At 31.8% G+C, this 12,085-nt stretch overlaps 1 protein-coding gene across 1 annotated transcript in view; it reads left to right on the top strand.

Moving 5' to 3' along the window:
* Tmem135 (transmembrane protein 135) overlaps positions 1-12,085 on the top strand; it is a 206,311-nt gene that overhangs the window by 16,847 nt on the left and 177,379 nt on the right. The window contains exons 3-4 of the mRNA XM_005379732.2: positions 1,545-1,637; positions 11,844-11,877. Coding sequence (XP_005379789.1) covers positions 1,545-1,637; positions 11,844-11,877 — 127 coding nt within the window. The remainder of the gene's footprint in view (positions 1-1,544; positions 1,638-11,843; positions 11,878-12,085) is intronic.

The raw sequence follows: 12,085 nt of genomic DNA, 5'->3' as shown, positions 1-12,085 counted from the left end.
GTCAGGATTCTTGCTTTTTAATTTTGTAATAAATTCAAAGCAGCTGTCTATGATAAAGGGATATGTGCAGTGAACAGAACTTGAAAGGACTATATAGTACATGTATTTATATATAAAACAAATTTGACTAGTAGCGTATCCTACTGTTGGAACATTTGGCTCTGATTTAATCTGGTATTCGTTACCTATGCCACTAGCCTGTACACTTTGTAGGTGAAGGTGGAATTAAGTCTTGGAGTGTTGTGAGAAACCTAGCATATTTATTACGTACTTACTTTTGTGTTTTCCCACTGATGGTTGAAAATAAACTTTTTAAAATAGTGTCAAAATAAAATACTCATTTCATATTATCTTTATATTTGTTACCCAAAGTAATTTTATATATAGTATTTATACTACAATTAAACATGTAATTTAAAAATATGTTTTATACACTTTTGCTCAGAGTGTTAATATTTAAAACTTTTAATATCTAAAACATAGCTGATCAGGTTCTATATTATTGAATGTAATTGTAGTGAAGTTGGCCTGAAAATTTGTAAGTAACTTTATCATGTAGTCTCTAAAAAGTTGCTAAGACATATTAAAACTCTAAAAATAAGTGTATAGGTAATGTGGTTTTAAAAAATTGTGCTAAGTATAAATTGCTATTATGTTGTACTTTTGTTTATGTTTTGTGAACCTGGTTGTTCATTGTGGAAGCATAAAATACTTGTAATTAGGCAATATCAGTGTCTTCCCATTCTTGATTCAGTGAATCCTTTTCCTTTATTTTACACCCAATAACTTGTTCTTTTTGGCTTTTATACTGGAGAGAAAACTCCCTCCTCTTCAGGTAGAAAATATCCATAATATTTTTTCCAATTGTTTTAAATCTAAACTTCAAAAAGATCATTGTTTCTTTGATTCTTCTCTCTCTCACCCTCCCTTCCTCCCTCCCCTTTCCTCTCCTGCCTTGTTTAGCAATTGACCAACTTTGTCCAAAGACTTTTTATGACTTTTACATGCTGTTTCTCCTTTTCTCAGGAACATGTTATTTGGAAAGAAAAATCTTAACATGTGCAGTTCTTCTTTCTTTTTAAAAACCCAGCCAGCTAATGATCATTTATAATCTTGGGGCAATGTCTAGATTTCTACTTTCCAATAACATATTCTACTAAATGAAAAGTTATGCACACTTGAAACAAAAGTTTTGGTGTTTGGTGTTGGTTTGTTTAACTAAAATACCAAATACTTTAGCCAAATACTGTAAGAAAAAAGTTACCAAGGGTTGTAGAAGTAAGGAAGGAAAGATATTTATTGAATAGCAGTGTTAAAAATAGTAATGATAATAATAAGTAATAATTATAATAACACTACCACTTTCTGAGCACTTATGATGTGCCCTGGGTGGTACTGGGGAAAGATGTGAGTGTGGTTTTGGACGCATTGAATTTAAGGTAGGGCATTTGGATAGAAGGTGGCTTGAGGGGGACATTGTTGTTTGTAATAACTGAAATGACCAACTAGGAATTTCATATAAAAATTCCAAATTTGAATTTCAGGAAGATACTTGGAAAATTTTACTCGTGGACTCCTGGCTTTGGTGCCGCTTTACCAGCATCTTACATGGCCATTCTAATTGAAAGGAAAAGCAGGTAAAATTTTATATGTCTACGTATTTAATAAAACTACCTGTCTCTCACTGAAACTAGACTTCTTGACTGTTTTTTTGTGTTTTTGAATATCACTTATTATACCCCAAGGATGAGAAATATTTACAGACAGACATATTGTTTCATTTCTTGAGATATTTACTTAACATTTTTACAATATTATATATATTAAATCTAAAAACATAAAGATATTGGAGACCAATAGTACTTATCACTGCTGAACTAAAACATGCCATGTGCGAATTGTAATGAAAACTCTTTTCCATAACCATAATAACATTATCATACCTAAGAGAGTTAGTAGTAATTTTACATTAACGTCTAGATCTGTACTTTGCTTCAGGCGTATTATTTTTAAGGCATCTTGTCATTAAAAAAATTTTACCATTATCAACCTGAAATTTTCCATGTGAATGTGACTTCTACAGAATGTTGTGAACTTACATAAACTCTTCAGGTAAACAGTTGAAGTTAATCTTTTGCATAAGAGAGTGTTTGTCATCCAATGAATAATTATTTTTATTTTTGAGAAGTTATTGTTATAGAGATTGAAAATGGGATAATGTATTCAAGCTTTAGTTTATAAAGGTACTTCGGATAGCTATAGACCCCCTAATAAGAATATGAATAAGTCTTATGAGATACCCTAGTACTTAAACTACTTGAAACCATTCTTAATGTACTCTGGTACATTATGTCTTGTATAATCTTACCTAAATTTTCTGTCTGTTGGATTTATCATGATACTTTTGAACTGTTAGAATTACTGAATTCAAAGACCTGGTGGATATTACAACTTCTGCGGAATCAAGTTAATAATGTCATAAACATAAGTTTACTTTATCTGAGGAGACAGTACAGCATGGTAGATAAATGCAAATTCTTGGTTTGGAGCTTGGCTGTGCCACATACTGTATCCCCCTGTGGCTAATTGCTTAGCTGAAAAATGGAAATAGTAATAATCTGTTATTTTTCCAAGTTGTTCAGATAATTAAATTAATATATGTAAAAAAAATAAACTAGTTCTTGGTCTATAGTGATGTTATCTATATGTTAAGTGCTATTGTTGCTTTTTGCCCACAGGTAATAGGGGAGAGAATGATGACTATACCTTCCTGATCAATTGTAAATTTTGAATACTGGTTTTGAAAATACATGTTCAAAAATATACTGATCATATATGAAACTTTAAAGATCCTTTAAGTTTGCCATGATTTGCTTATTTTTAGCACTTGAATGATAAAGCATTTTTGTAGTTGTGTGCCTGCTTTATAACAGAAGTTGTTGAAATGGATACCTTTCTAATCATGAACTAGAATCAGCAGTTGTTAACATTTTTACTTTATAGTATATTTGTGTGTACCATGTAGAAGCATTTGTGGACATGATGACACTGTACTTCTAAATACTTAAGGGTACATCTCCTAAGATAAGGATGTTCTCCTATATAACTGTATCATCATTATCACACGTAAGAAAATTAACATTCCTTAATACCATCTAGTACATACTGCTCTAAAATGACTTTTATGGCTGTTTCTTTGAACTAGAATGCGGTCAAAGCTTATGTATGTTGTTATTTTTGAAAATTTTCATTTAATCCAGGAGAGTCATCTCACTTTTTTCTTTACACTATTGGCTTGTCTCATGTTGCACATTTCTAGTTTTGTCTAAATTGTTTTCTCATGGAATTGTTTAAATGGCTCTTTTACCTAATATATTTTTGTAAACTTAAAACTTGGCCTAAAAGTTTGATTAGATTAAAATTTGTGGCAAGAATAAACTCACATGATGCTGAGACCATCGAGAGAGCCGTTTCTTGATGATTTTCAGTTGGAATTTGTGAAGGTTGTGATCATCAGGTCTTTCCAATAAATTGATTATTTGTGATGAATTAGATAATGGGTTTGCTGGAATTAGCCTCATTTGATCATGACATTAGTACTTGTGAGATTAGCTACTCATTTTGTATATGTTTATCCTGCTTGGATATCTGTGTTATATTCAATTTATAAAAGTTGCCATTTTCTTCCTTTGTCTTTTTTCTGGAGTAATTTAAGTAATGATTAACTTTCTGGCCTATGAATGTTCATTTCCTCCATAAAATCTTTTGGGCATGATGATTCTTTGGGTGGTAGTTCTTAGAAAAAGTTAGTTTGTTGTATAGAAGTTACTCTGTTTAAACTTCCAACTCACACAAGGAAGAATTTTAGTAACTTTCTCTTAAGAACTAGAAAGTTATGTATTTCTTAAAAATTACTTATTTTACAGAAATTACCCAATTTAAAAGATTTTTATATTTATGTGGAATTGAGCAAAATAGTTTATGATTTGACCGAATAACTTGTTTCTGTACTTGTTTCTCAGTTTATTTATATAATTGTGCCATTCTCTTTTTTTCCAATGTATTGTCTGAGTCTCTTTGTTTTTGAGATGCTGGCATCAAGCCAGGTGCTGGGGATCACACCTAGAGCACTGCATGTACTAGGTTGTGCTGTACCGAGCTAAACATGACATCTTTTTTCTTTTTTTGTATTCTATTCATTTTATTTCTTATTCTGTTTTCTTTTGGTTCATTTGCTTTCTTCTTTATGACTGTTTTAGTTTGACATTTATAATTCATCCATTTTTTATTTTTAAAGTTCTGTTGCTATTAATGTCATAGGATATGGATTTTCTTCTGATCACTGCTTTAATTGTATCCCATAGATTTTGATGTATATTGTACTTATCATTTTCTCAAAATTCTGCCAATTTTTAGTTTTTATGTTTTTTCTTTGAAATGGGAATTATTTTGTAATGAGGGCAAAAAGATAGAGGGGCCTCTGTTATTAATTTCTGTTGTTTTCTATTGCATTTTTATCTGAGAATGTCATTTATAATGTTTCCTTTGTACAGAATTCTAATATTTTCTTTGTGGCTTAATTTACATAAATGTGACGATTTTATAAATGTTTGAAAACAATAAATTGTCTGTTTTTAGGGTTCAAAAGTTGATAGGTAGCCTTAAGATCTACATGATTTAGGTTGTATTTTTATTTTGAGGTTTTTTATTTGATGCCTTTTAGCATGAGCATTATATATTTTTAGATATCAGTTTCATAACTCTGGTTTTCTTTGTGCTTGTTTGCTTTGTGTGTCTTTACCTTTTTGAAACAATTTGTTTATGGGTCCTGTTCACATACAGTACATCATAAAGTTTTTTTGTGAATACACCTGAGGATCTTTTTATTTTAATATGGCCATGGCCATTTACTGATACCATTGGCATCCTTGATTGATTCTACTAGTATATTTGGTTTTATTCTGCTACAAGACAGTATTTTATGTTATTTGTACTATATCACTGTATAGTCTGTTTTAAGTTTTATATTTTGCAGTGATTATATTTTTAAGAAGTTGAGTAGGAGTACAATAGTACCTGAACTCTTAACCCAGGTTCTTTCTAATAATATCTTACATAAAAATATAAAACAGGAGGTTGATAAGTAGTATAAAACTATATTGCAGTCAGCATTTTCCAGGCCCTTACATGTGTATATGCGTAATTCTGTGTAGTTTGTCCTCATTTAACCACCATCACTTGTGTATGAACTTATTTTGTAACAACAAAGCATCTTCCTTGTACTATCCTTCTCTTCCAGTTCCTTTCCCTGATCATGACCTGCTTTCTACTTCTATATTTATATCGTTCTGGGGAATTGAGAAAGTTATGTAAATGAAAGTATGAAAGGTACTACTATACCTTTATCATAGGCTTTTACTTTTTCTTTTCTTTTTTTAACTGTCATGGCTGTTGAGATCTTTTGGGGTTGAGATCTTTTGTTATGTGTATATCACCAGTGTATTTCTTTTTACCATTGAGTAGTATTTTATTATGGGAATATACCAGAGTTTGTTTAAACATGCACCCTTTTAAGCATATTTATGTTGTTTCCATTTTTTGTCTATGCTCTTCATGAACATGATACACCCCTTCACTTACTTAGATCTTTTATTTTTTTTATGAGTTGTTAAAATTTGCAGAATATGTATCCTGTACGTTTTTGTTAGATTTACGCATTCTTCCCTTTCTAGGAACAATTGCAAATGGTATTATTAATTTTGGTAACTCCCTTAAGTCATAATTCATACTTTCTATACAATTTCCCCACATTAAAGATATGCACTTCATTTGTTTTAATATATTCACAAAGTTGTTCAGCTGTCACCACAACTGACTTTGGAACAACAAAAAATCCTTGAAACTTCCAAGGTAAACCCCTTTAGGTGCCATCCCCCAAATCCTTATTCACCACCCCCATCCAACACTAGCCAGTTTTCTGTCTATATATGTTTTCATATTGTAGAAATTTCATATAAATGGAATCATACAATATATTGGTGACTGGCCTCTGTTAATGTAATGATTTTGATTTGCTGATGTAGTATGATCATTATTTCATTGCTTTTATTGCCAGCTAAGAGTCCATTATATGGATATGCCATGTTTTATTTATCTGTTTATCAATTGATGGACATTTGGATTGTTTCTACTTTTTGGTTATGAATAATACTGCTTTGAACATTTGTGTGCACATTTTTGTGTGGACAGCATTCCACCCAGTATTGAAATTGCTGGCTTATGTGGTAACCCTATTACCTTTTGAGGAAACTGCCAAATTGTTTATTAAAGTGATTGCAGATTTCCCTCCTCTCCAGTAGTATATGAAGAATCCAATTTCTATAGTTCCTGGTCAGGGCTTGTTACTATATATTTTTCTGATTGTTGTCATTTCTGGTGAAGTGGTATCTCATTGTGGCTTCAATTTGCATTTTCCAGATGACTAATGATATCATATTTTCTTGTACTTTTGAGCCATTTGTATATTTTTTGGAGAAATGTCTATTCAGATGCTGTGCTGATTTTTTTTTTTGTCTTTTTTTTTTTTTTGGTTTTTCTCCGGTACCAGGAACCGAACTCACGACCTTGCGCTTGCCAGGCAGGCGCTTTGCCGCTGAGCTAAATCCCCAGCTGTGCTGATTTTTATTTGTTTGTTTTTTGTTTTTTTGAGACAGGGTCTCAGTATGTATTCCAGGCTGGCCTTGAACTCACTGCGATCATCCTGCCTCTGCCTCCTGAGTGCTGGGATGACAGGCATGTGCCGCCAGGCCTGGCCTATGCTGATTTTTAAACTGAGTTATTTATCTTTTCATTATTGGGTTGTAAATGTACTTTAGATACTGTAGATGTCAGCCCCTTGCCAGGCATATAATTTGCAGATATTTTCTCATGTTCAGTGTGTTTTTTTTTTACTTTGTTGATCATACCTTTCAAAGCACAAACGTTTTTAATTTTATTGAAGTCTAGCTTATTTCTGTTGACTGTTTTTGGTGTCATGTTTAAGAAACCATTACCAACACAAAGAAATACCTTTATTGTTTCCATTGAAAGTTTTACAGTTTTAGTTCGTATGTGTAGACATTTCATCCATTTGAGTTAACTTTTGATGTATGATATGAGGAAGAGGAATACTGTTCCGAATTCATTTTCCACATTTGTGCTGCTGCTGCATGAAGTGCCATTGGTTTCGTGTGTTGTTCTTGACTCTTGTGACCTTGGTGACCTAACTCATTCGTTCTGGGAGTTCTTAGTGTATTTATTGAGATTTTCTATAAAGGTATTTGTGTTACCTAAAAATGGAAAAGTTTTATTTCTTCTTTTTCAGTCTTTATGTACTTTATTTCTTTTTCTTGGCTTCTAGTAGTACATCCATAAGAATATGTATGATGTTATCTGTTAAGTGTGATTTTAGATGTACTTTATCAAGTTTGGAATTTAATACTTCTAATTTGCTGAGAATCTTCATAATGAATAAATACATAAATGTCTTTTTTTTGCACTCTGATACAATTATGTGCTTTTTCTTTAACTGGCTTGCCATGGCTTTTAAATATCAAAGAGTTCAAGATTATCTGCAGCTGGATTTCTCAACCTTGCCACTATTAATAACTTTTAATACAGATTTATTGGGAAGGCTGTCTTGTGCATTGTACCCACACAGTGCCGTAAGCATGGTCTTCTCACCAAGTTGAAATAATTAAAAATGTCTTCAGAAATTGCCAAATATCTCCATGTGACAAATTAGTCATTGCTGAAGAAAGTATTTATCTATACCTCACACATTTTTTCAGTCTAGGTTTATTATTTGCTGAGAGAAGGGTGTAGATCTGCGACTGTTGTTCTGGAATTACTTATTTTTCTCCTTAAATATATTATTTTATGTGATCCTTTTATTGGTATATGTACATTTATGACTGCTATTTCTTCATGATAAGTTGAACCTTTTATCAGTGTGAAATATTTTTCTGTAGCTCAGATAATGCTCTTTGTTCTAAGATCTGTTTCTATTTGATACTAATAAAGATATTCTCATGCTTTCTGTTTGTATAGACATATTTTTCTTTCTGGTTAATTTCAAGTATCTATGTCTGTGTATTTAAAGTATATATATATTTTTCCCGTGTTACCACTTGAAGTTTTTATGTCCAGATTTATTTTTTTTAATGTAATACAAGTAAATACTAATAAAGAAAATATAAAAAACATTCTTCTTACTTTTGTCTATTTATATTTATTCTTATTTTTTGCCTTTAAATGAGATTATCTAAACCATTAATTTTTCATTTGTTTATTGGTAGGGCTAGATTAAATCTGCCATTTTATTATGTTTTCTGTTTGCCATTTCTGTATTTCTTCTTATGTCCTTTGCACTATTTCACTTTTAAAAATTCCATGACATTTTTTGAATATGTTTTCTTCCATCCTTACTCAATAAATTACCATATACAGCTTTAATTTTGCAAATTCCTAGCGTTAATATTTTACTGTCTTACAACATATAGAAAACTGTCTAGGTCCGTCTTTGAGACTGCTTACTATAGAAAATTAAAAAAGTTTCCCCTCTTTCATTGAATACTAATATTATTTCTAATACAGTGACACCATATTAAAAAGCAATAACTTCTTAGAGTATGAAGAGGTTTCCTAGAAAGGAGATGATAACATGGATTTGGGTTGCTAGTTATTTTCCTATTTATATTCACTTTTGATAGGTGGATTTTTTTGCCCCCTGTTTTCTTCCTGTAAGTAAGCATTTGCGTTAGTATTTTGTTCTTAGAAACTTTAGTTGTTCATGGGAAATTTCTGGTGTTATGATTATGACCTATTCTAAATATTAGTTGACATGTTTTATTGTTTTAAAGACTTAATAAAAAATTTAAGTCTAACTTGATATTTTTATAACTGCTGTCACATAATTCTTGAAGAAAAATCAATCTTTTCCTTAATTTGATTTTTATGTAATTGAGTTTGTGACTTATGCTTTTTTAATTATGTTGTTTAATAAATGGTGAAGTTAGCAATACTGGGAAATACCTCTGTAGCTCTTCTGTTAAGAGTTTATCTGTATACACATATCAATATGACTCCTGGTTGGGTTTTGTTAAAACCTCTAAATTTTAGTTTTTTAATCGTTCTAAAGCTAGTGACATTTTAGAAAAGCCAGTTTCATAGTTTTTCATTATTGGAGTTAAACTTAGCAACAGAGATAAAGCAAAAAGGATTTGCTTTATCTCTGTGTAAGCTGTTTTATAGTGTGCCTCATTTTAATCTGTAAAAGTTAACTTAGTGGCATAATTTGTGCCAAAAAACTTTACCTTAATTGTCACAAATTTATATTATGATGTCATCAGATGTCAGCATTACAAAGGTTGAATTTATGTATATTTTAAACTTACTCCTTGGTATATACCTAAAGGAAGTAAAATCAGCATGGGAATACCTGCATACCCATGTATATTGTGGCTTAATTCACAATAGCCAAGATATGAACCAACTCAGTGTCTGTCCAAAAATGAATAAAGGAAGTGTATATTTGTACACTAGAGTAGTATTAGTTAGCTTTAAAGAATGAAATTTTGACATTTTCAGGAAAATGATTGGATCTGTGGATCATCATGTTGAATAAAAGAAGCTGGACTTTGGAAGACAAAAATTGCATATTCTCTCCGTAAAAAAAGATGAATGAAATGAGTGGAGGGTTTTATTCAGCAAGAGGAAAGGAATAAAGGGGAGAGTGAGGATGTAGAAGGCAGGGCATAGAGAGAATGTATGTGATCAAAATACATGTTTTTAAACCTATTACTTTAAAAACTAATAGGCAGTAGTAAAAGCAAAAAAAGGAAAACCCCTGCAAAACCACTTCTCTGATTGTGTCAAGTAATGACATGTATAGTAATGTATCTTTCCAAGGTATACCTACATATAAGGTAGTATATTTATTATAAAATAAGAAAATGTTCATATGCACAATGGAGTATTATTCAGTTCTAAGGGAGAATGAAAACATGTCATTTGCAGGAAAAGAGATAGAACTGGAGATTTCCTTGTTAAGCAAAATAAGCCAGGCTCAGACAGACAAGTGCTGTATTCCATGTTTTCCCTAATATGTGGATTTCAAGAAAGGTGACATGGAAGTAAAACGGAGATTCTTATTAGAAAAGGGGATGGGAATAAGGAGGAAGAGGGACTAAGGGAGGATAGACTGGGATGGAAAACAAGAGTTGCTCATTATATCTTTAAAAAGTCATGGTTTTTTCATTGATACCAACTCGGTTTGAGTACATTGTGATCACATTCATCCTCCAACCCTTCTTCGCCTCCCCATTTGTTTTTTTTTTTTTTTCCTGGTACCGGGAATCTAACTCTTTACTTTGCACCTGCCACGCAGGTGCTGTGCTGCTGAGCTAAATCTCCAGCCCCTCCCCTCCCCATTTGTAAAAGCTCTGTTTCCTTCAGTTTTTAAAAACATTCCACTTTCCTTTCCTCCCTTCCCTCTCCTCTCCTTATTCCCTTTCCCACTTGAAAAAGTTTGTCTCTTACTTACACTTTGAATTTCTCACACAAGAAAAACAATGTGATGTGTGTCTGATTTATTTCACCTCTGATTATGATCTTGAGATGCATCCATATACCTAAAAATGACTCGTTTATCCTTCTTTAAGGCAAAGTAGTTCTCCATTGTATATAAATACCATATTTTCTTTATCCATTCATCTATCCATGAGCATATGCAGTGTTTCCAAGATTAAGCTATTATAAATTGTGCTCCTATAAACATGGGTCTGTGTGTATCACCATGGTATGAGGACTTTAACTCTTTTGGGAAAACATCTTTCAGTAAGGGAAATAGCTAGGTCAAATGGAACCTCTAGTTTTAGTTTTTTTGAGGAATCTGCACACAGATTTCCATAAGTTGTTGTACCAATTTATACTCCCAGCAACAATGGAGAAGGGTTCCTTTCTCCCCTGGAGCCTTGGCAGCATTTGTTATTAATTTCTCGATGACAGTCATTTTTTCTGAGTGAGATGGAATCTCAGTGTTTTAATGTGTTTTTTGAATGGATAGTGATGTTGAACAGTTTTTCATGTATTTATTGGCCATTTATACTTCTTCATCTGAAAAGTGTCTATTCATGTCAGATTCCTGTTTTTGGATTGAAACTTTAAATTTGAAGGGTCTGATTTTTTTTGAAGTTTTACATATTCTGGGTATTTGTCCTCTATCTGAAGAGTAGGTGGCAAAAACATAAGAAATCGTCATTTTGACATAAATGTATTGAGGTTAAAAGGTGACCATTACATTCTGTTAGGTGAAATAGATTACAAAACAGTATACATGGCCTTGCCTATTTTACAATTTTCAGCAGTGTTACTAGTTTATAGAGATATTGTCTAAAATGGTATTCACCTTGCTGTTTTAATCTGTCTCTGGGAGTGAGATTCTGGATATACTTTTCAAGAATATTATTTAAGCCTTGTGTTATAAAATGTTTCTAGAGGGAGGAGATCAAGAATTGCTATAAGTATATGAGGTGATAGGTAATGTTAGTTTGTAGTAATCAATTCACAACATATATGTATCTAAAACCATGATGTAAATTTTAAATATGATTTTATGTATCAGTTATATCTAAATTAGAATCTATTTAGTTCCAACTATTAGGGTACTAAAAAGCTAGGTCAGGACAATCTACCCATTTTTCTTAAGGTACCAGTATGTTTCTCAACTCCTGGTAATTCTTTTAAAAAATGATAATCAAATGGAAGCTTAATCTTACTGTACTTCTTTTTAAAATTTTTTGCAGGAGAGGGCTGCTCACAATTTATATGGCCAACTTGGTAAGTAATACTCATTTTTTAACTCTTGTGTTTTTTCCCTACATGGTTTTTCTTTTCTTTTCTCAATTACATTTCCTTTCTAAAAAAGGAAAAAGGGAAAACCATTGAATTAAACAATGTTTTCTGCTTGGGTTTTGAAGGGTAGACTTACGTGTTTAAAAGAACCCTGGTACCATCTGGTTTGTTTCTTTCGTACAGGACTGACTTC

This window comes from Chinchilla lanigera, unplaced genomic scaffold (genome assembly GCF_000276665.1).
Source record: "Chinchilla lanigera isolate Chin_1 unplaced genomic scaffold, ChiLan1.0 scaffold00013, whole genome shotgun sequence".
Classification (NCBI taxonomy): Eukaryota; Metazoa; Chordata; class Mammalia; order Rodentia; family Chinchillidae; genus Chinchilla; species Chinchilla lanigera.
This window is presented reverse-complemented; position numbering and strand designations above follow the sequence as displayed.